Here is a 25,748-nt window from a genome sequence, read left to right on the forward strand (position 1 = left end):
TAGTTTGCGAACTCTGCGAGTACTCTTTTTTTTCTGCTATGTGAGTTCATACAAGTTTTGCTTTCGTGTGCTTAGAGACACAAGAAAAACATGGACTAAAAAGCCAATGCGAGTAAAATGATGGTTAAACCACATTTTTCACATTTTTTTTTGGTTTAAAACCATTCATTTTCTCTTGTTAGATGTGAAAATTTAATTTAACACATTTTGTAATTGAATTTTGCCAAAAACTATGTACTTTAAGAAATTTGAATTTTTTAATACTAAGTTACTCAGTTCTTGTCAAGTTTTTGCCAAGTCAAAAATTTAGGTCATGAGTACTCTTTGTTCTGAGTTTGCGAACTATGGTATGAACTCTTTCATTAGAAGGCAAAGTGATTTTTCCTTTTTGTGACTGAAACAAATCTTAAGTCTAGACAACTGCAGTATTGAGGTAAAAACAAAGGCTACATAATGCAAGTACAACTCAAATTGGACAAATTAACACAATGTTAAGATATGGTAGCATCAATTAGAATTCAAGGATAGACCTAGCAACTGTTGTGTGTGCATGTATGTATATCAGCTCACCATGTGAACTGATATACATACATACACACAGACATAAACATTTTTCTTACCATCAGCAAAATCATCCTTCTAATTAACCTTATTGTCCATATCATACTAAGTCTTAAATCTGAACAATCTCTCTTGAATCCAACACTATTATTTTGATAAATCGATCATGCATTGATCGAGTTTGTGGTCCTTGTTTTATACAGATTGGTGACTATTTGTTTATCTAATAACACCTAATTAAGGTTGGTGTTTATATATGTTTATTTGGTAAACTATAAACACCTGATTAGGATCGGGGTTTTTGGGAATACCAAATCATTGTGTCTCTTCAGATTGAATAGACATGTCCGCCCTTGTTATGACCATTGGTGGGTGTATACATAGTTGGCATAATCGCCGAATAATTGACGATTTGCCACTAGTCGCCGAGTTTTTTACTCAGGTGGATTTTTGGCAGATTTAATCATAGAGCAAAAACTCGCCCTTTTTTTACATTTAACCATGCCGTTTAATCACCGAGTAATTGGCGAATTTTTGAAAACAACTCGGCCGCATTAGAAGACGGCAAGATAAAAGGAAGAAACAATATTGTTTTGTTTGCTAGTTTATTCTCTGCGTTGGGAGGCATTTATATATATCTAAACCCTGCTTATTTCTTTTGTGTTCTCTTTGATTAACTCATTAAATGCATCTTCTCATTGGAATTTCAAAAAAATGTATTTTTAATTAAATTTTAGCCATTTTTTAGGTTCCCAAGTTTTCTGAAGTTTTTATTATTATAAAAAACGGCCGATTTTTTCTTTATTAAAGTTTTAGGGGTTTGGAGAGTTGTTGCCGAGTGAGAGATTTCCAACTATGGGTGTATATATATGAACAATGTCAAGAGATAAGAATCATCAAAATCAATAAATAGTTCTATCTCTGCAGATCATACTTCAGATCATACCAGTAATAAAATCATCCAGACTTATCTCTCAAATCTGAATATTTATTTGGTGCATATACATTCTGAATTGCATTCACCTGCAAACAATATACAACATATTAGTAATCTTGAAATAAGTAATATCATAGTCTGATATAAGTTTACCTGTCATTTACACCCATTAATGTGATTGCTGATGTAAAGTAAATGGGGACTTGGTACAAAGCCACAATCTAGTCTTTGAAGCTCACTTGCAATATCAACTTGCAAATTTGTCAAAGTATTTCAACCCTTTGCCCATGTAACAAGACATTTCAACAAACATTTATAAGGATGATAGTTGTAATAGATCTCCTTGAGATTAATTAACTTTGAATCACAATAACATTGAATGCTCAATGATTAGCAACTCTAGTAATATATTGAAAGGAGACGTATCATTGATTGATAAAGCTAGGTGTAAAATGATAGTTATATGTGTTAAGTAGTTTTACAAATCTTTGACATGAAAATAAATAGAAGAGAACTATTACATCTACTTTACGAATGATTGTACAAAACACATTTTTAATCACAAAGTCTTACCTTTTAATATAAAAATAAAACTATGCAACCTTGTTAAGTTGTAAGATTGAATTTATCATAAATCATGATGTAATGCTCACCTCTCTCACATTGCAAGATATCTAAACACTGTTGACTGATGATTCCAAGTAGAGGCTCTTTGTGCTGAAAATAGAGACTGTTAAAAAATAGCACGGGCTAGAAATATAAGGTTGAATCATTTTAACGTTAGAACAGTTTTGTTTGTCACTTAATTTATGTGAATTGTTAAGAAACTCTTTGGGTGGATTTTATATTTCTTCGAGGTCCTTGCGAGAAGTCCAGTGTTGACTTCAACATAAACAAAGGTTTCATTGCATTCCCTACAATTTCTTCCTATGTTGACTAGATAGCACTCCACATACCTTTGAAATACTGTTTTTTGATATCAACTAAATCTTAAGAACTTGGTAAGTTGTTTTTTTAAAATAATATTACACACATTCTGAATGTGGCGTCATTGCAGGATCCCCCTCTCCCGGCTGACTTGAACGGAAAATGTTTTTCTGCCCTTTTTGGTACTCACTCCAGGTTTGCAGCTCTCTTCACATAATTCTGCACATTTTTGATTAATAGCGGTAATGCTTTCTAACAATAAATGCATTATTTCATTTCTTATTGACATTTTGTAACGATGGGATATATTTTACTTTTTTTCGAGTGTGTATGACTAAGATTATAGGGTGTTCTCAAGTCCAATTATGTGACTTTGATTGCTTTAACATCACATCATTTTAACTTAGAGTTGGGTTTTTGTATTAGGAGGTCTAAGTGTGCCTTTCAGTAAATGAAGTTGAATTTTTTAGGTTACATGTGTGTATCCTTAGAAGATAAAGATAAGTATGGAGTTGCTTGTGCCAAAGTTTATTGTTGGCAAGATAGAGTTGTGCCACTCCTATTAGGTTGAGATTTCAAAGGGCTACCTAATAGAAGTCAATGATGAAAATCTTGAGGGTGGCAAAGGCTTGCAGCAAGAGAATGCACCCATCCCCAATACAATGATAATCAAAGCTGCTGCAAACCAAGGATACAATGATGCAATACCTGCAACTAAGTTGTGGCACCTAAGGCATGCCAATGAAGGAACATGAATTATGCAACCTTAGGTGTATAAATGAACATATGTACCACCAATGCATAGAAGATAGGAGATGGCAGTAGGATGAATATGTTCATATACGAGAGATAAGAATATGTGATATCAAGATAAAAGTGTAATTAAGATCTAATGATTAAGCATTGCATGATTTTTATTGGTAAAGATTATATATTTCTATTAATATAGAAGTTTATAATACATATAAACTGATTCTCCAAGATGCCATGGACGACTAAACCCATATAAAAAATTGCAGCATTGAGGATTTGCGACAAGCATCCCTTCCTTGCTGATTTACATTACCATTCTTAAAACAAACACTGGTTTGATAGAAACAAAAAAGATGCCACTACATTGACTACAAAATTATAGACTCCTTATTTCCATAGACTCAAACAGATCCATACTAAAACAAAACTAACAAACTTTCCTTCAATTCTGCTTTGAATTTTTTGGCTCACTAACCTAGTAATCTTCTGGGTTGAAATGCATGTGCTTTTTGCCTTTTTTCATCTTCTCCTCAGCCGCCTTCCATGTCCTCTCTCTCATAGAGGAATTGCTTGAGAGAATTTCAATTGATTTGGGCTTTGGGTTGCCTCTCCTCCTCGCTAGTAGCATTGAGCAGCTTTCACAACATCACCCCCTTGCAAATGGAGACCCCTCATTTTCTTTGTTGTCAGTAGGTGTTAGTTTAGAAGTAACTAGTAGGTGTTAGAGTGGGAGTAGATTGACAACATTTTGAGAGGTCAAGCTCTATGCTAGTTGTGATGTTTAGGTCTGTGAAGGGAAAGAGGGAAATAAGATTGATCATGAGCAGACAAAGAATGAGCAACTTATGAATTATGATAATTGAATCAAATTGGGTTAAGCTTGAGAGGGCTTGTTAAGTTTAAAATCAGGCAAAGGAATTTTGATCATATTGGCAGGAGTTGAGACTTATTGAGGGAGAGTGAAATTCGGATTTGAGTTAATCAAGAGAGATAAAATTTGTGGATGAAGAGATGAGATATTGGTACTTAAACTCTTTTATGGGAATGTCCAACCAATAGACCATAAAACATTGAGTTTAACTTGGGTGATAATTCAATCAACATTTAAGATGACAAGTTCAAACCAATGTGATGGTTGAAATCCAAGCATTTCAAATCAAATTTAATTCAAAGAGTGAAGATCAGATCCAAATACATGCAGATAATTTCAGGGTTGAAATGGCTTTACAAAGTGCTTTATTCGACTTGCATTTCCACCTCACATCTGCCTTATTTTGGAATGATTTCCACTTTATGCTGTTTCTTTTTGCCTTATTCACACTTGATTTCCACTTTATGCTGTTTGGACTTGCCTTATTTGGGTTCTACTTCCACTTCATATCGGGTAATTTCGCCTTATTTGGGTTGGCTTTCTACCTTTTGGATGAACAAGTGCCTTATTTCACAAGGATTTCCACTTTGTAATTTCATAATGGTGCCTTATTTGATGGTGGTTTCCACCTTTTTGGTTCAACATTTTGCCCTATTTACCTTAGATTTTGCATTTTGTGCTCTTTACATTTGCCTTATTTTGCTCAAGTTTCCACTTTATGTTGTTTACACTTGCCTTATTTGGGATGGATTTTCACTTTACTTTGGATAGTTTTCCTTATTTGTGTTGAATGTTTGATGTTCCAATTCAATGCACTGTTCAAGTATTTATTCTTTTACATCTTTATATCTTATATTTTGCAATACATCTGATAGTATATACAACCCCCTTCCTCCCTCACCACTGTCGTCCCTCTGCCCCCCCACCATCCCCAAATGAAGGTGTCTCTGTCCCCCCATCTTGAAAACTTGTCCCCCTGTTCTGTTGTACTGCCGTCCCCCAGAGTGGTGTAACTATGGAAAATCTCTATTCAAGCAGTGATAAACTTGATGAGTGGTTGCAACAATAGAAGCCTAAAGGTGATATGACTGGCCTTGGTTACAATAGTGCTGAAAGTCTAAAGGCAGTAGAGGAAAGGACAATGCAAGCTACTCTTAAGAGACCTACTCAGAATGAGCCACCTAGAGATAAGATCAGGAAGATTAACAACAAATGTTTTGCATGCAACAAGTATGGACACATGAAGAAGGATTGCAAAGGTAATATTCATCCAAACCATTCATTGGTTATTATTTTAATTGTTTTCTATATGGGCACAAGTCACATGAGTGCAAATCTAAATCAAATTAGAGGACATATGAGAGATCTAACCCTAGATCTAATGCTAGAAGGCCTATAGGAGGTAATAAAGTTATATCATCGAGAGTTGCATGTTAGAAGTGCAACAATTTTGGACATATTGCAAGGAATCACAGATTACAAATCAATCAAGGTGGTCCAAGGTATGGAAATTCAGTTGCTACTTGTTTTAAATGCAATAACCAAGGGCATACAACTAGATATTGCAGATTCAATGGATTTTTTAACAGTGGGAGAGTACCAAATGGTAGGAGGAACAATTATAATGGAATAATGAATAATTATAAGGGACATCTCATTCATACATTTATAAAAGAAGGAATGAATGACAATGAGAAAGCTTGGAAGGAGAAGAATTAGAGTGATTTTGTAGGCAAGGAGGAAATATTTAGCTTGATTCTACTTGCACCTGTTGTTGAACCCTCAACACCAACTTGATTGGCCAAGCTTGGCCTTAGGGGGAGCATTTGGTCAGTGACACATCTTGCCCTTGCATTGCAGAGTTAGAGCATGCGACAAAAGGATATTTAAAACATGGGGAGTCTTGATACCTCAGATCGTAGACCTTCATGGTTACTAGTTTTTCAACATCTTTTTTAGGAATGCGAACTAACACATTTAATGCACTAATAGTATGGATTAATCAGGATAGAAGTGGTTAATCAGATTTAATCTTTACCATTTAAACACTAAGTTTGAGCAAATTGAGCAGCAAGAGTCTTCAAGGAGTTTGAGTAAATATTTTGAGTTTGAAAGCACTAAACCCTGACAACACAAAAGGTATTAGTTTCATCTTGCGAGCTTTGTTTATAGTATTTTGTAGTTGAATCAAGATGGATACACCTCAAATATTTGATATTAAGGAAAGGAATCGTTATAATTTTAAGAGGCACCCTTTAAGTCCATGGAAGATAATCCGGAGGGCACATTTTGCAAATTCCTAACAGAGTTCTCTATTTGGAAGATATTGGGGCTTACATACATTGCAAGTATGAGTGCATAAGTAATGCATATATCTATAGGGATTTGAAGGATGTGTTGTTTGAGGACTGTTCATTTAAGCTAGAATTTAAACACTTGAAAAACTTAAACATTGTGCATGTCATGAACTTTCACAAATTTGATGAGATTGAGTTGATTAAGATTAATCTGAGCATAATCCATGACCAATTCTTTTCATTGAATGATCAACTTGTTAAGATTACAAATGATTTGGTTCATTTAGTAACTGGTTTGGCCAATGTGGGCATTATACCATGCACAACGAAAACTATGAAGAAGGAAGTTGAAAACAACACAAGATCTAAGGGGGATAAGAGAGGTATGGCCATCACAGACATAAGACAACACAATGTGAGGCTGATTTCTAAGAGTTTGGGATACAAGATACATTATAGCAGTGTGGTTAACTTCTTTTTCATTAGGGATAATTGATACAACCTACAAAATGGTTAAAGAACACGAGCATTATGGTATTTGTGAGATAATTAGACTTCAACTTTTGGACAACCTTAAAAGAATTAAGCATGACAAGTCACAGTCATTTAGATTTGGATCTTTGATTTTGCACATGTTCCTCAATATCATATGCAAATTTCCTAACATGCATCCTATTGTATGGAAGGATGATATTCCTACAACAATACAAATCACTGAATACTACAAGATGCAAGACAAGAATCATATCGATAGTGATTTGTTTGGATTGTTTAAAGGCTTTTAGAGGGAAATGAAGCAAAGAATGAGGATTCCTAAGGAAATAGTGTACGAGTATGCAAATACTATGTTCTTTACGGTAGAGATTGATTGTACTTGCATGGAGTTAGTGGAGCCTAGGGTACACTAAATTACCCCTATAGGATATAAAGTTGATCCTCATGTTGTTACTCAACATGTGGAAGCTATATTGGCTTCTGAGAGGGATCCCAGTGCAAAGAGATGGGGCACATACAATGAAAAGTTTGAGAAACTATGAGAAGAACTCACTAGGAGTTTTAGAAAGAAAAGAGCTCAAAGGTTGTTGATAAGATTGCAGAGAAGGAAAGAATATTCAAAAAAATATGGCAGAGATTAGGAAGATGGGTGAGGTAGTAATGCAAAGCCAAGATTGAGGCCTCTACTCCAACGACGACTGCAAGTGAAGGTATAGTTGAACCTGAGCCTTTGGAGATATCAAATTCACCCTTAGTGATGGTCACAATCACAGAGACAACCCCTCCACCAGAAAGAGTCACAAGAAGAACTTCAAAGAGAACACCACCAGTGAAGGGGGAAGAGGAGAAAGATGAGGTACTCTTGATTGCTGAAGCTACTATGAAACCTTCAAGGACTCCTAGACCCAAAGCTATGGCTAAGGGACTAAGACCTAAAAAGAGTTTGATACTTGAATCACCACCTAAAGAGCCAACAAAGAAATTTAAGTAGAATTAGAATCACAGTTTTTAGAAATAGGTAGTTATATGTAAGGGCTTGTGAAGTTGATGGTGCCATCGACAATCTGTAATGGACACCCCTAGATGTCCCATAAAACTAAACCAATTTGCTGAAATGAATTTTGTCAAACAGTGTGCATGCAACCTCTTAAAACCCCTTATAACTCTGGAAATCAAACGTTTATTTGTTTGTTGTGTTTCGTGCATGGAATTGGTATCATACAACATAAACAAGAAAGAAACTACAACAATATGCAAAGTGGAAATGAACTGCTGCTAATAAAATGTTATTTTCAGAATTCATAAAACCAAATACATGGCAGATTTATCAACTCACTAATTACTTCAGCAATATTGTCATAATACTCCAGCCCATGCTTACGAACTTGCTGCTACAATACTTTGTCCTCCAATCAGTCCACTACCTTCATAATACCATTCCCTCCAAGCGGCATAAGCGTCGGACAAGAAGTGAAGAAGATATGAGCAAAATATCAAATCTGCCTGTAGCCAGAAATGCAACTAAACTGCCTGATACTAAAGCCAATAAGAAAGAATTCCAAAGGCCAAACCCCAAGGGAATGACGTCTAGAATGTTACAAGAGAGGATAGACGTCCTCAAATGCCAAGAACAAAGCTGCAACTCACACACCAATTTCTTCTCATATTCAACCTGCCTAATGAAGCCACAGATGCTTCCTTTTATTCTATTCCCACGGGTCCGCTCAACTCATATGGGCAATGTGGGATAAAAGATGTGTAATATAAAACATATATTAAAATACCCCTTATGTCTCCCTTGGGTACACCTCACCATAAAATAAATATTAAAGTAACACTTTAATATTTTACAATTAAATTAGACGTTACTTTAATAAAACTTCAGGCATTAAAATGTATTAGCAATCGAATTCCGAATAATGCGAGTGATAGCTCATTGGAAAGCCCTCACCGAGGAGTATCGAATCCAATCACCAAAATTGACTTGCACTGTGTCCTGCCGACTTACTAAAAATAGTAAGTATGCCTGGAACTGAGTAAATCAACTTCGTTTTGGCCCAAACTGGAAATGACTAGGCCAAAACACTCCAAGATCCCATTAAACCCTTCGTTAGCCCTCGGGACCATGTAGAACAAGGCTAACGCACACACACTTGGTCAACTGCTAAAATGGGGACATTACAGTCCGCCCCCCTTGAAATTGCTTGTCCTCAAGCAATCTCAGTCCAGCCTGCTGAATAACCTGCTCACTCTCCCATGTAGAATCTTCCTCCGGCAGGTCTTTCCATCTGACCAAATACTCCTTCACTATCCTGCTTCTAAGCTTCCTCTCTCTGGTATCCAGAATAGCCTCAGGTACTAACACAAGCTTCCCCTCCTCATCCAAAGGGGGTAAATCTGCAGAAGGCACTACACTCTGACCAATGGCTTTCTTAAGCCTAGACACATGAAACACATTGTGCACTCGATTGCCTTCTGGAAGCTCAAGCTCATAGGCGACTTTGCCCACTTTGCGAATCACCCTGTATGGACCATAAAATATAGGTTTCAACTTTTCAGCTCCGCTCTTCTTGAGCGATGACTGTCTATATGGTTGTAGCCTCAAGTAAACCATATCCCCTACCTTGAAGCTGCGCTCTATTCGGTGCTGATCAGCATACAATTTCTGTTGATTCTGGGCCTGTTGTATATTCTCTTTGAGCACTTTCAGGATGTCCTGACTATCCTGCAATAAGTTTTTGGCTTTGGGCACTCTACTGTCCCCCAAAACTAAATCCATGAAGCTAGGTGCTTCATAACCATAGAGTGCCATGAAAGGAGTCATCTTGATGGACATATGATAAGTGGTGTTATAACAATACTCTCCCATATGCAACCATCTGATCCAAGCCTTTTGTTGTGTAGTTACATAGTTCCTCAAATATCCTTCCGCCCATTTATTCACAATCTCTGTTTGCCCATCTGTTTGCGGATGATAACTAGTGCTAGGTGTAAGATCTGTACCACACAACCTAAACAACTCTTGCCAAAAAACACTCATAAACTTACTATCCCGGTCGCTGACAAAGAATCTGGGCAACCCATGTAACCTGAATATCTCTTTAAAGAAAAGCTCTGCCACCTGTGCTGCTGTGTAAGTGGACGGAATAGCAATGAAGTGAGCAAACTTCGTCAAGCGGTCCACCACCACATAGATGCAATCCCTTCCCTGTACTCGTGGTAAACCAGTGATGAAGTCCATCGAAATACTTTCCCATTTCCTATCAGGAATGGGCAAGGGCTGTAATAAACCTGCAGGAAATGTGTGTTCTCCCTTATTCTGTTGACAAACCACACACTCCCTGACATACCTCTGAACATCATCCTTGAGCCCTTTCCATGAAAACCGCTCTCGGATCTGCCTGTAGGTCTTGAAGACCCCCGGATGTCCAGCTGTGGGTGCATCATGAAATGCCTTCAGTATCGCCTCTCTCAAATGTGATGATGGAATCAAATAAACCCTGTCCTGAACTCTGATCAATCCATCTATCACCTCATAGCGATCATCCTAAATGGTACCTGAAATCAATCCAGAAGCCCAAGCATCTCCGACATACTCTGCTATAATCCGATCTCTCCAATCTCCTGAAATCTCTGCCAGAGCACATAAGTGAGGTCTCCGAGATAAGGCATCAGCCACCACATTTTTCTTACCTTTGACAAACTCTATGTCAAAGTCATAAGCCTGCAATTTAGTCACCCATTTTTGTTGCCGGTCATTAAGATCACGCTGGCTCATGAAGTATTTAATACTGTTGTGATCAGTCTTGATCACAAAATGTCCACCTACCAAATATGATCGAAATTTGGCCAATGCATGCATTATGGCCAACATCTCCCGGTCATAGACAGAATAACTTTTCTCAACTCCTCGGAGCTTCCTACTCTCGAATGCAATGGGATGCTTCTCCTGCATCAATACTGCTCCAATCCCATCACCAGATGCATCACAATGAAGCTCAAAAGGCTTCGTGAAATCCGGTAGAGCTAGAACTGGACATGAAGACATTACCTGCTTGAAATGCTCAAAACACCTCTGTGCTGCCCCTGTCCACACGAAGGCTCCTTTCCTGGTAAGATCTGTCAAGGGTGTAGCAATCTGTGAGAATCCCTTAACAAACCTCCTATAAAAACCACATAAACCAAAGAATCCCTTAAGCTGTGTAAGGTTTGTGGGAGTAGGCCATTCTACAATAGCTCTAATCTTTTCGGGATCAACCCGAACGCCATCTGCACTAATGATATGCCCAGGTAAAGGAGCTCAGTCATGCCAAACTCACATTTAGATTCCTTGGCATATAATGACTCTCTCTCCAGAATACATAACACCTCCTCTAGATGATGTAAGTGCTCCTCCCAGGTCTTACTGAAGACCAAGATGTCATCAAAGAAGATCAAGACAAATCTCCTCAGCTGCTTCCTGAATACCTGGTTCATACAACTTTGAAATGTAGCAGGTGCATTGGTTAGACCAAATGGCATAACCATGAACTCAAAGTGGCCATAGTGACATCGGAAGGCTGTTTTCTCAATGTCCTTTGCTCTCATCCTGATCTGATGGTATCCGGATCGCAAATCAATTTTGGTGAAGAAGCATGCCCCATGCAACTCATCAATCAGCTCATCAATCCTAGGAATGGGATACCTGTTTTTAATTGTTTTCTTATTCAGTGCCCTGTAATCGATGCACATGCGCATCGTCCCATCCTTCTTCTTTACCAATACTACTGCTGAAGCAAAAGGGCTCTTACTGGGCCTGATATGCCCCATCTCTAACAAATCCTTAATCGCCTTCTCTATCTCATCCTTGTGTTTCTTAGGATGACGATAGGGAGTAATCATAACTGGTTTGGCTCCTTCCTCGAGCTCAATAACATGTTCCATCCCTCTGTCAGGAGGAACCCCATGAGGAATATCGCTAAATACTTTAGCGTGTCTATCGAGTATCTTCTGGACATCTAGTGGATGACTCTTTTCTTGTGGCTCTGGTGAAGTTGGCATAATGTGGCACTCTGCCGCCCACTCTATGTCATCATGACGAAAAAGTCTCTGCATTCTCCTCAAGGACACTATTCTGCAACCTCCATCTGAAAGCCCTCTAAGTACCACAGTTCTCCCCTCATGCTGGAATCTCATCTCCAATTTCGCTAGATTGAGTGTGAACTCAACTAGTGAAGCCATCCATGTCATGCCGAGGATGACATCATAATCTCCCATGTCCACAACATAGAACTCATCCTCCAACTCGTAGCCATCTCCAAACCTGATGCGAAGATTAGATATCTTCCGAGTGCATAATAACTTATCACCGTTAGCCACCATGACTCTAAACCCATCATGCTCCTTTGTCTGTAACCCTCTCCTGGCTACCAACTGTGCATCTATGAAGTTATGTGTAGCCCCAGTGTCAATAAGAGATATCACTTTCTGCCCCTGGATAGTACCCCTGACCTTAAATGTGATTGCCTTTTGGGCCCCTGGCAAGCGTGCCAACGATCTATCATCCTTAGGAATGTTGCTCTCCTCTATAGTGTTACCCTCATTTGAATCGGAGTGCTGATCCTCCCCTTCTGACTCTGACTCTTCTGCTGAAAAATACTCCATTTGATTTGCCTTAGCCTTGAGAGAGCATTTATGAGATAAGTCCCAAGGCTCTCTACAATGGAAGCACAGCTTCTTCTTTCGAAGTTCATTCAAGGTTTCATTGTCTAGTCCTTTTGATCCTTCTTTGGGTTTGCTATACTCTTTCTGAAATGATTTTTTGTCTTTGTCCTTGCGGTAGGAAGAATCTGTTGAATGGTTTTTTCCTTTGTATACCGAAGGGGCTAAATCTCGTGCCTTTTTAGTTGCTTCAGCTAACGTGAGTGGATCATGTCCCTTCACCCAACCTCGTAATGGATCAGCAAGACCATCACAAAATAACACCACCAATCTCCTAGGAGAGATATCAGTAACAAGTACAGACAAGCGCTGAAACTCGGCAATGTAAGCATCCACAGAACCTGACTGTTTTAACTGTGCTAGCTCCTTGAAATGTAACTCGGGATCCTTAGTGTCAAATCTCCCAATCAATGTTTCAGTGAATTCCTCATAGGATGTAATTTGATTATGCCCCAAAGTCACCATGCCATGATGCCACCATTCATGTGCAATGCCATCCAAGTGCATAGCCACATACTTGATAGCCTCCTCCTCAGGCATAGGATTTAGCTGCAAGTATGTATCTACCTTCTGCACCCAAGCTCGTGCAGTCATCTTCCCTGAAGCATCATAATAAGGTAAAGAAAGTTTTCCAACTTTCTTCCTCAGCTCAAAGTTTTGATTCCTCCCTCCTGCTTTAGGCATGTGTCTCATCCTCAAGTCCATATAATCTCTAAGAGAAATATCCGCCTGAAACTCTGGTCCACTAGCCTCCCAGTCCCTCCTGAACTGATCCTGTAACTCGGTAATCTGCGGTTCGTTTACTGGATGAACCGGATCTCTGGGTGGAAAAGTGGGTAGAAGAGGTCTCGAGCTCGCAGTCCGTGCTGGGCGTGCAACGTGTCTAAAGTTATCAGCCTCATTTCCATTATTGCCGTGTCCATTATTACCATTAATGTTATTCTCAGGACCATTGTTGTTGCCTTGGCCTTCATGGTTATTGTTTCCCTTGTTGTTATTGTTTCTGTTGTTGGCATCACCTGGATTAATATTGACACCCATCTGTCTAGCCATGAGCTGCAACATCATGTCCATTCGCCTATTCTGCTCCTGCTGCATACGCTGCCTCTGCTCTAATGTATCCAGTAACTGTCGGAACAGTACCTCCTCCTGATCTGGACCAGCATTTCTGCCTCCGCCTAATCCTGTATTCCTGTCATCTCGATCACCCATATTATTGTCCTGATCACAGAATATCTCCTCTGTGTCTGTATGGTTGAATTCAATGTCCCCCTGCACGGATGTACTAGACTGTTTGCTTTGCAAGTCTGAAATCCTATTTTGTCTTGCTCTGGTATCGCGGAAATTATAAGACCCCTGTCGCATGCTCAAACATAAATGCTTAGCCTGTGTTTTTTACTTACTTTTTCCCTCTATCCGGCTGTTCCAAATTCCCTATAAGACCTCCACAGGATGGCAGGACTTATAGCTCTGATACCACTGTAATGGACACCCCTAGATGTCCCATAAAACTAAACCAATTTGCTGAAATGAATTTTGTCAAACAGTGTGCATGCAACCTCTTAAAACCCCTTTTAACTCTGGAAATCAAACGTTTATTTGTTTGTTGTGTTTCGTGCATGGAATTGGTATCATACAACATAAACAAGAAAGAAACTACAACAATATGCAAAGTGGAAATGAACTGCTGCTAATAAAATGTTATTTTCAGAATTCATAAAACCAAATACATGGCAGATTTATCAACTCACTAATTACTTCAGCAATATTGTCATAATACTCCAGCCCATGCTTACGAACTTGCTGCTACAATACTTTGTCCTCCAATCAGTCCACTACCTTCATAATACCATTCCCTCCAAGCGGCATAAGCGTCGGACAAGAAGTGAAGAAGATATGAGCAAAATATCAAATCTGCCTGTAGCCGGAAATGCAACTAAACTGCCTGATACTAAAGCCAATAAGAAAGAATTCCAAAGGCCAAACCCCAAGGGAATGACGTCTAGAATGTTACAAGAGAGGATAGACGTCCTCAAATGCCAAGAACAAAGCTGCAACTCACACACCAATTTCTTCTCATATTCAACTTGCCTAATGAAGCCACAGATGCTTCCTTTTATTCTATTCCCACGGGTCCGCTCAACTCATATGGGCAATGTGGGATAAAAGATGTGTAATATAAAACATATATTAAAATACCCCTTATGTCTCCCTTGGGTACACCTCACCATAAAATAAATATTAAAGTAACACTTTAATATTTTACAATTAAATTAGACGTTACTTTAATAAAACTTCAGGCATTAAAATGTATTAGCAATCGAACTCCGAATAATGCGAGTGATAGCTCATTGGAAAGCTCTCACCGAGGAGTATCGAATCCAATCACCAAAATTGACCTGCACTGTGTCCTGCAGACTTACTAAAAATAGTAAGTATGCCTGGAACTGAGTAAATCAACTTTGTTTTGGCCCAAACTGGAAATGACTAGGCCAAAACACTCCAAGATCCCATTAAACCCTTCGTTAGCCCTCGGGACCATGTAGAACAAGGCTAACGCACACACACTTGGTCAACTGCTAAAATGGGGACATTACACAATCACTAATATCCCATATGGGATGATATTGGTTCTCAAGCTTACCATGGATAATTCAAATCTCTTTTGGCTTTAGACATACCCTCATATACATAGCTTATTGTAGGCTTCTTTTTGACAACTTAGAGTAGGGGAATTCAAGTTTATGTGAATTGCAAATAGAGAGAACACAAACAAAAGTATATTAATTTATGAATTTTTAAGATGAATAAGAATATAATGGAAGCAAAAGCTTCATATGCCATCTGAAATTTAGTTGCCATTTTAATTGAAAACCCAATTAACCTCATCAACCTTTGTATTTGTCTTAGCATATGAATATGCAGACCACTCTTTATGAAAAGGCACACAACTTAATGCAACCTTTGATTAAAACAAATATTGCAACATGATAAATTTGGGATTAATCCAAGATCAGCCATCTTGTTCATTCCCATGCATTTCTTCATTATATTGAGGATCCATGTAATGTCCTTTGTTAGGGAGTTGCCAAATTTTGATGATTATCATACATCACTATGCAATTTAATTAGGTTATGAAAACTATTATGGATCCATAACTAGCATACTCAAATCCCAAATTCCCTCTGTCTCTCCTAACCATCAACCTTAAGAAGGATGGGAATTTACTTGTTTTAAGGGCACTTAGGCACCAATCTACAAGTAGGCCCCCTCAAGTATTTTGGAACACATTTTTATATTGGATCCACAAACTCTAAGCCAACACTATTGTTGCCACTAGTGGTTGAAAATTTAGCAATGGAGGAGTTGAAAATGAGTTTTTATAAGAGTTTTGTTGGTCAGATGTCTCTTATTGACTTTGTACCTTTTACACAACATCGAAAGTTGCAATTGAGCATAAAGTAACATCATGTTATGGAGTTGTGAGATGAAATTTCAATCTTGAAATGTCTGCAAAATCGAAAACCCGCTCAATTTTCTTTGTCCTTGGAATGACACGTTCTCCAACAAGGTTCCTTTCTATCCTGTTTATCATTTTTGCCACAAGCTCCATATGTCAAGGAGAGTGAGCCACATGGAATGAAATATGTAATTGATAAGTAAGGATTTGTTGATGATCATTTGTCTTATCTTTATTTTTGACATTTAGTAACTTTTCTACTAGGTTTGGAGCATCACTAGTCACCTCAGGTTTCCCATTAGGCTTTTCTGCCCTCTAACTAGATGCAAATTGTGGCTCTTGGAAAGTACTAGTGCTACTAGCAGCCCCCAGGAGCATAATATCAATAGTAGATTTTTTTTTTTCACCACAACCACCACAACCTTACAATGTTTTTACATTCCTCTACACCTTTGCCTTTGATGTGAAGGAGTGTGCTTTAACTTGAGTAATGCTGCCTTAAAAGTTAAGGTTACAAAAAATGGCACTTCCATAGCCTAGTGCTCCTTGATGCCCTAGACATTGTTTGTAGTTTGGTTGTAAATTGTCTTAGGGACACTTGGCAATCTTTATGAGCATTGTGGAAGGGCATTTAAAATGTGCTTTCCTATTTGAACCCGTTTCTCTTCCATAAGCCAACCCTCATCCTTACTCATAGATAGAACTTATGGTTTTTAGGATTGTCCAGTTTTCACTTTTACTAAAAACAAATAATTAAATAGCCTCGAAAAAAGCATTTATTAATTTGAACATATAAAGTTTTATTTAATAAGTCAAATATGTAAATGGAAAATAGAAAAATAATTGTCATGTGAACAACATCATTGGTTTTAGATTTAGGAGTAAAAATGCAATGCTTAAGTATGAATGATCAAGGCTTACCTTGAAGGTTTGATGAATATGTATGAGCATTTGATTAGTGAAGACTTGTCACTTGCTCATGCTCTCACCATTGCAGACTTGCTCCCATAGTTGACTCTTGTTTAAGGCAATGACAAACTTGATGGTGATTTGGATTGAAGGGTAATGCCTTTCTAAAGGTCTCTTGAGTATTTAGGGTATGGGTGGAGCCAATGAGACATTTAGGGTCAGTTCTAGATTCTAGTGGCTCACTATTCCAAAAAAATATTTAAAACCTTTTTAATGATTCATGGGGGACAGCTGTAGTTTTTTCGGACATTTGAGGGTTGTGATGAAGTTTCATATATGCTTGGTGTCTTGTTGTACTGATGATACTGCAATATAGAAAATGATGTTTTATTGAGGAGGGGTTGACATGTCCTTATGGAACATTAGGTAATCTTGCAAAGTTTAGTATTTTCAGATTATGAGAATGTTAGTATGCATCTTGTAACATAATTATACCAATACTATTTCATCTTTTCAGCTCATTGTGAGCTTTAAGGCATTAAAATGTGGTTTGGATATTTTTGAATCATGCCCATGGGAACAAGTTAGGTAATATCCATTGTATAACTCGAGTGATATCACAAAATTTAGTATTTTCACATACATTATGGATAATGTTAGTATGTGTCTTAATAACATCATAGTACCAACGTAATTGCTTCCATTTAGTTTGTTGCAAATGTTTGAGGCATTAAGAGCCCTTTGGAGTGATTTATGTTGATGGAAACAGGTTAGCGAGGTGATGTTTATCATCAAATACAACCACTAGGGTGTCTCAGTTAGGCTGCCCTCATTATAAGTGCTATGAATCCGCTTTGTTTTTGTGTCAAGGATCTTCGTCTTTTCTGTAACTACAGTCTTGAACATATTTTGCAAGATATTTTGAAATTTTTTCATTCCGCCGTGCCCCCCCACCCACAAAGGCTCATTAGCCTTGGTGTTGATAGATGTTCTAAAGGGTTAACCTTTTTATTTTTAGGATTGTCCAGTTTGGTCCCCTCAGCTCTGGGCATTCCCCTATGAACATCCTATTGTCATGCATTTTGTCACCGCAAAATGTTGGTAACAAACGAAATTTTTTCAAGTTTAGTTTTGCATTTCTCTGAGTTTGGTTTGTTGTTTAATTGGTTAGTATTGATCAACCAATCAGTACTAGTTGATATAATGAATCCTTTTACTGAAGGCTTTCGTCAAGCCTTTTTCGTTTTGCTTTCTGTTGAGCTTTTGCTTGATTTTTGAGGCCTTCATCGTCTGTTCTTTGCTTTTGAGTTTACATTTGTTGGTTTTTAGTCCTTTGTTTTTGCTCATGTCATGCCTTTCGCTTTTCCCTTTGATTCAATCTAACCTAGAGGTCAATCGGAGTTGTCAATCAAGAGATATTTCCATTTTAGTGCTTCAAAAGTGGACCTTTTGGATGCAACAACACAAATTAAAAATATGATGTTATATTTTCAATTTGACTTTCACTTTTTGATAAATATAACTTATATTCACTTTTTGTTATGTTTTTAAGTTACTTTAACTTTAAATTTTTGACTATAGTGCACTTTAAGTTATAATTTTAAGTTGAGTTACTTTTTAATTTTTCACTTAAAGTAACTATATAACTATATAGTTTCAGTTTAATTTTTGGTTTTAAAAATCAAATGTTTATTAAAATGTTACTTTTAAATGAAGTTTATATGTTATATTTCTAAATATGATAAATTAATATTGTTTATGGCCCATTTTGTAACATTTTTATAATTTTAAGTGAATTAAATGACTTAAAGTCTTCATAAGTGGACATTTTATATGCAATAACATATAAAATTCATCAAAAGCGGACATTTTACATTTCATTGCATATAAAGTTTACTTTGATGGACCTTTTTGATGTCATTACATCAAAAGGTTATCATAAGTGGACTTTTTTGATGCTATTACATCAAAAGTGAAGTTTTTATGCTTTTACATCTTAAAAGTGAGATGCATTTTAAAACATGCTTCTTTCTCCAAATGGTCCGTTTTTGCTTATAAGCATTTTTAAAACATGTAATGGCACCCAAAAAGTGCGATTTTGTTGAGATGCACATTTTAAAATATGTAAGTGACCTAAAAAAGGTCTGTTTTTGATCAAAAAACATGTTTTAATATATGCATTAACCCTCCAAAAGTCCGTTTTTGAAGAAGAACATGCTCTTGCCCTCTAAAAACCTGATTTTGATCATAACTTGAGATTTATTTGATGGTTTTGCATGAAATCTTTTCCAATAAGCCATTGATTTTCTAACATTGAAAATGGATTTATCTTGCTAAAAAACAAATTTTCAAACTCCTTCCAAGGGCACGTTTTTGGAAAAATCTTCAAATAAATCCATTTTGAGAGATTTAAATCACGTTTTTGCAAGGAAAAGAGGAGTTTTGGCATATTCAATCATTTGCAATACATCTTGGCTCACATTTTTGCACTTAGAAGCCAAAAACAAATTCATTTCATACCTTTTATGAATCACGTTTTTGCTGAAAATAACCGGAAAATTGGGGTTTAAATCCATTTTTATGCATTTTGAAGTCACTTTTTTGCATTTTGATTCATATATATCCATTTGGGGAAGTCGTTTTTGCATTCACAAGTCAAAAATGCCTCAAACATGGATTTTTTGGCCATGTTTCTGCAAAAAACGACCTAGATTTTTGCAATAAAAAGTTATGTTTTTGTTCAAAAAACTCAAAAAAATGCATTTCCAGCCCATACCTTTGATCAAGAGGGACTATTTTTGAGTTTTAAATGCATGATATTGTCTTTGGAGAACATGTATTTGGCACTTTCATGTCAAATTCGACCCTTCATTGCTCATTAACTTTTGTTAAATGCAAGTACAAAAAAAGTTAAAAAGTTGTTTGAAAATCCGTATTTGAGGGAGAATTGGTTTTCAAGTCTATTAAATTTGCTATTTTGGCTCTTTAACCTCCAAGTAAGTGGACATTTTCAAACTTGTTCATCAATTCATGCTTATCTTGCTATTTCCATGCATATTTTAGTTTGAAATTGCACATTTATCCGTATATATGCCATGAAAAGTGCATTTTGCCTTTAAAAATGATGAAAACTCTCATTTTTACACTTTTGGAATTTCCCCAAACTCCAAATTCAAATTTAAGTGTTGAAGTGCATTGCATCTTGACATGTTTGAGTCTTTTGCCAAAGGCATGTGTTTGTTTTGTGCTTGTTTTTGTGTTTTGCTTGTTTGCATTTCAGTTTTTTCTCCATTTTGGAAGAAATTGCAAGTTCTTTCCCAAGAACTTGAGCAAGTTTCACTTTACTCCACTTTCCATTTCATGTGAGAGCATTATCACATTCCACCTCCATGAAGCATTTACATGTAATCCATTTTCCGTGCAATGACATCTTGAAAGCCCAAGTCATTTTTTCTTGAAAGCCCAAGTCACTTTTTAAAAATCAGCAATTTCCATTTGCATGCATTCCCAAGCGCCAAACACTTTACTTTAAAAAAAAAGAGTTAAAGGTGTTGATGGAAAGTTGTTCCGAGTTTACATTCGGACACCATCGAGAAGGTTTTCAAAGTGTCAAAGACTCTAGTTTGTGCTGATCTACAAAAGAGAATTCATAACAACTTGAGTGAGAAAAGCTGGATCACATCAAGTTCCCTCATGACAACAGACAATTTATTAAAGTTAGAGGTTATCAAAAAACAAAACACCATGGTTATCAAGGTGAATGCAGCGGTACAAAGTACAAGAACTTCCAATCTTGTGATCATTTAGGATTGCATCGTCAAGTACAAGGCCCTTCAGAACAATCTCTGGGATTGTTTTAATTCTCTTCCGTCTTTCTTCTTCTTTTTCTTTCATGCTTGTAGTTGAAAATGATGTATTACATGAAGATGTGTAATTACATGTAATGCGAGTTGCATGTACATGAAAAAAATGTAATCCTACTTGCACGTACAGTTGTATGTAACCTTATATTTTCTCTTTTAGTTAGAGTAGGTCAAAGTTCGTTGAGTTGCTTCCACTTTTTCCTCCACTTTTTTGTCAACTCCTGTGCCTATATAAAAGAGTGCCCCCTCATTGTAAAAATCATCTTTTGTTGTATGCAAGAAAGCTCTGCCATATTTGTGCAAGCATAACTTTGATTATATAGTACAAAGTTGGGAGAAAAGTGAATAAAAGAAACAATTGGATTTGAAGCTTTGATTGTAAGCAATTGTGTTAGAGCAAATTAGAAGCTTTGACTATAATTTGTGCCTATTGTCTTGATTCATGTTATTATTGTGTGTTCAATAAAAGAGCATATTGATTTAAGAAGCAATTGGAGCCAAAGCTTTGATTGGGAGCGGTTGTGGAAATATATAGCTAGAAGCTTTGTCTGTAGCTTATACTTTTTTGTTAATTCGCAAAATAGTTAAATTATTCTTACTTTTAGGAGTCTTTGTGCTTTAATTGTAAAGCTTTTCCATATAGAAATACGATTGAACTTAGAGCCAAATTGGTATATTTTCAGCTAGCTTTTGAGTTAGTGAAGGTTTATTGGTATCACTATTTCTAGCTCTTGATAGAAGTGTAGTTAGAAATTCACCTTGCCCATTACTCGCTCCACAAGTAAGTGGATTTTTTCTTGAAATATAAGAATAAAGGATATTGGTAACACCCATTTTATAAAATCTCTCGACTTTTTGCTTACTTTGAGTTGATCCAAGGAATGATGAGAAGGGGGAGCCTTCCCTTTAAGATAGGCGAGACTCTGTCTCACACGTTGTGGCTGGTCATCCTATTTTGCGATTGGATTTTTATCCAAAATTGTCGGTTGCAAAATATCCACCCAACACATCCTAATATCTTACATGGCTGTTTCTTGGTTATAGATGGTAATACAACAATAGAAACTTTGACAGCTTTAATCTCAGGACATTGTTTCACAATATGATCTTCATTGGTCCCATGCGTATGTAACCTGTAACCAGTCCTCTCTTTGAAGGGCTAGTTTTACTCATAGTTCATGCTGTTCTACAGTGTTTACATTTCCTCAGTGATAAATTATGTCTCATTTGCTATGGTTCTTTTATGTTAGTATTTTTCTAATGTAACCATGTACTTTTAGTCATACTGGTCTACTTTAATCATTTTACAGGTTTCTTTCTTCATGCTCTGCAACTTTGTTTCTGATTAATAAACTAATGCTTATGTATATTAGCACAACATAGTGTCTAGTAGTGAGAAATATTGATATATTGAACTTTACTTTTTGGCACACTCATAGGAAATATCTGTAAAGGTTGTCACAGCCTACATTGAGTTTTATATGTAGAACATGATAGTGTACATGTCTTTGAGGATAAAAGTTTAGTTTAGACAAAGATTGGTATCGTTCACGCTTTGTGTAGTGTGATTCCAATTGTAAGCATAGGCTTTTATCATCTCAGGAGGTACCTGAGGATGTTGGATCTATTTAAATTGTTTGAACTGATTCCACAAAGTTGGATGTATTGTTGTGCAGCTGCTTGGTTTACATTTTATTGTGATTTGATTATATTTGATGTTTCATGCTTGTATGATGTGCTTTATACATTTAAGTTTGCTTATGAACATGGCCACATCCTAATTTGGAAACTGATTTTTGATGTGAAACCTTTTCAAAATTTAGCTCTTTCAATTTCAGATTTTATCAGTTAGATGGCATATTTCTGAGTTCTCAATAGGTAAACTTGATTTTGCATCATATACAAATCTTTATAAACATGTTATGTTGTATTTGCAGTGCACTAGAATTATTTCTGATTAAGAGAAGGATTAGAGGTCCAGCTTGGCTTTCAATTTCCAAAGCTGCCTCTTCTCCTAGTTCATCTCACGTAAGATATCTGTCATGCTTTGTTTGCTTGTTCTCGACTCAATATAGGAATAGGATCATCACTGGAGTTCTGCTTTTATCTGCTTCTTAAGGGTTTTAGTTCATCGGTATTCTGTTATGTGATGCTAAATGTCATTGCTGAAATCAGGTGAGCTGGTGCAAATTTGAAGTGAATGTAGAGTGTCCAAAGGACATAAAAGTGGCAGCATCTACGAGTATTCCTCAAGAGATTCCTCCACTGGTGGTTGCTGCAATCAATCTAAAAACTGTGATTAATGACAAACACAATATCAATGAAATTGCTTGTGTGTCTATTGTCTGCTGTCATAGGACAAGGGTATGTATCTTGTTCAGCTATGTGATTAGTTATTTAGTTGCTAACTTTTACTTTTTGAAGGATCTTTGATATGAAAATTTTAAGATATTTATGGAAAACGGATTTTTTGCTGTGCTTTTTCAGTTACCTTGTTTTATTCTGCCTTCATCTGGTTGTGGTCTGAAAATGGGAACTGTTGTATAGGTTTTGTTTGTGTGAAAATACTTGTAAATTGTATATATATTGTCCTAAAGCAAAAGATTTTATCAATCTTTGCAGATTGATTACCCAATGCCAAAGGCAGAGTGGAACACACCTGGTATCCTATGCCACTTTTCAATTTTACGTAAGCTTGATGGAGGTATATTTCCAATGGGGTTTGTAAAAGATGTTGCAAACAAAAATGCTAAAGCTGGTTCTAATGTCTTGAGCTATGAGAGTAGGTCTGTTCTCTTGAACACATTTAACCAAAATGTTTGCAAATGCTTATTATATTTATCTGATGTTGGTTTTGAATTTATAGAAGATGGACTATAATGCAGCAATATTGAAGATAATGGTTAGATAGATTGTTTAATGTCTAATGTAGGCCTGTTTTCCTAGATTTAGTTGATGGTGATAATTGTTTTTGAATCAGTGAACGGGCTTTGTTAAATCGTCTGATGATTAAACTTCACCAGTTGGATCCTGATGTGTTAGTCGGGCACAACATATCAGGCTTTGATCTTGATGTTCTACTACATAGAGCACAGGTAAATAGTGTTTTTTTGTATTGTTTTAAGAGATCTAGCTAGAAGTTGACAATACATGTTATCAAATTCATCGTTTTTCCATAATCCATGAGTTGATGAAGAAAGCTTCTGGATTTGATTTGTGTAAGTTTTTGCATCAACATTTTGGATCACACTTTGTGATCCATCATTGAGATGTAGTGCTAGCCACAGAGTATGATCTGAAACATTGATCCAAAAACTAACAATTGAATCCAGAAGTTTTCTTCATCAAAACATGCCATGCTAGAATGTATTGGTCATGGATGAAATTTCTATAACTTTGTTTCTTCTAAAATTTGTTGTTGTTTGGGGCAGTCCTTTGTAAAGTGAGACATCTTGAGTGAAGAGCCAAATGATCTGTACATATAAAGATTTTCTGATTCGATCTAACAGCTTAAACCTTTTTTTGGTAGATAAATATAAATTCTCTATTTGTAACAGACATGCAAGGTGGCTAGCAACATGTGGTCAAAAGTTGGAAGGCTCAAGCGGTCTGTAATGCCTAAGCTTAGCAAAGGAAATAATAGCTCTGGAATGGGAGCAACTCCAGGACTCATGGCTTGTATTGCTGGTCGGCTGCTATGCGATACTTATTTATCTGCCCGTGAACTATTGAAAGAGGTATTTTTTCCATTTCTGAAGTTAACAGCTATAGTGGTTATGGCCTAAGAAAACTGCTGTTAAGTTTAATTAATTAATTATCTTATGTGTTATTGTATTGACTTAATTTGTAGGTCAGCTATTCTTTGACACAACTTGCGAAGAATCAACTAGGAAGGGACAGAAAAGAAATCAATCCTGTTGATATGCCTACAATGTATCAAACATCAACCAGCTTATTGGAACTGGTAGATCTCAAATATGATATTCTTATATAATAATTTGTTTACATCCTAGTGGAATGTAATAAGATGTTCAATAATCATAACCTTCAAAAAAGTTTTGTTGGATTGGCTTTTCTTTTATAATGCTCTGACTAAACTATGTATTTTGGCTTGGTACCAATTCAGGTTGAATGTGCTGAAACAGATGCTTGGTTGTCTCTAGGATTGATGTTTCACCTAAGTGTGCTTCCATTGACACGTCAACTTACAAATATCAGTGGAAATCTTTGGAGTAAAACACTACAGGTGAATTGCATGTTGTTTACTAGATTATTTCTTGGCACAGTTTTCCCAGTAAAGAAATATATTCACCAACATGCTTGGTTGTAGGGGGCTAGGGCACAAAGAGTTGAGTATCTTCTGCTGCATGAGTTCCATTCAAGGAAATATATCGTACCAGACAAGATGTCGGCTCGAGATAAGGAGCTCACTGCATCTAAAAGAAAATTAGCTTCAAGTGGTGGGGATGCAGATGCTGGCGAAGAAGTTGATTTTGGTGTAGTTGACGATGGCACTGAGCCTTCTAATCATGGTAGACACAAGAAGGGTCCAGCATACTTGGGAGGCTTGGTGTTGGAACCAAAGAAAGGTCTCTATGACAAATACATTCTACTTCTTGACTTCAACAGTCTTTATCCCTCCATCATACAGGTTAGAAAAGAAATTTTACAAGAATGCTGGCCTGAAACTTATAAGCCAAGCATCAATGTTTTAGCAACTCTAGGATAGTGCTGGCAAACAGTTTTCTATTTTGATTGCATCTGTAAATTTGGATATTTGCAAGGAAAAATTATAGTTGACGTTTTAAATGGCATATTTTATCAACGACTTACTTTTTCATGTCTTTGGCAGGAGTATAATGTTTGCTTTACAACTGTTGAACGTCCTTCTGATGGATCGATACCCAATTTGCCATCCAGCAAGATTCCTGGCATTCTTCCACAGGTAATGTCTTCTTGTTTACTATATAAATT

General features: G+C 36.7%; 1 protein-coding gene across 1 annotated transcript in view; it reads left to right on the forward strand.

Annotated features, from left to right (window-relative positions):
- ICU2 (DNA-directed DNA polymerase) overlaps positions 1-25,748 on the forward strand; it is an 86,893-nt gene that overhangs the window by 37,365 nt on the left and 23,780 nt on the right. Inside the window, exons 6-15 of the mRNA XM_089791433.1 lie at positions 2,556-2,620; positions 22,712-22,802; positions 22,950-23,138; positions 23,397-23,560; positions 23,755-23,869; positions 24,332-24,511; positions 24,625-24,738; positions 24,901-25,020; positions 25,105-25,425; positions 25,627-25,719. Coding sequence (XP_089647559.1) covers positions 2,556-2,620; positions 22,712-22,802; positions 22,950-23,138; positions 23,397-23,560; positions 23,755-23,869; positions 24,332-24,511; positions 24,625-24,738; positions 24,901-25,020; positions 25,105-25,425; positions 25,627-25,719 — 1,452 coding nt within the window. The remainder of the gene's footprint in view (positions 1-2,555; positions 2,621-22,711; positions 22,803-22,949; positions 23,139-23,396; positions 23,561-23,754; positions 23,870-24,331; positions 24,512-24,624; positions 24,739-24,900; positions 25,021-25,104; positions 25,426-25,626; positions 25,720-25,748) is intronic.

Source organism: Cupressus sempervirens, chromosome 7 (genome assembly GCF_028749045.1).
Source record: "Cupressus sempervirens isolate cs-2001-9-10 chromosome 7, ASM2874904v1, whole genome shotgun sequence".
Lineage (NCBI taxonomy): Eukaryota > Viridiplantae > Streptophyta > Pinopsida > Cupressales > Cupressaceae > Cupressus > Cupressus sempervirens.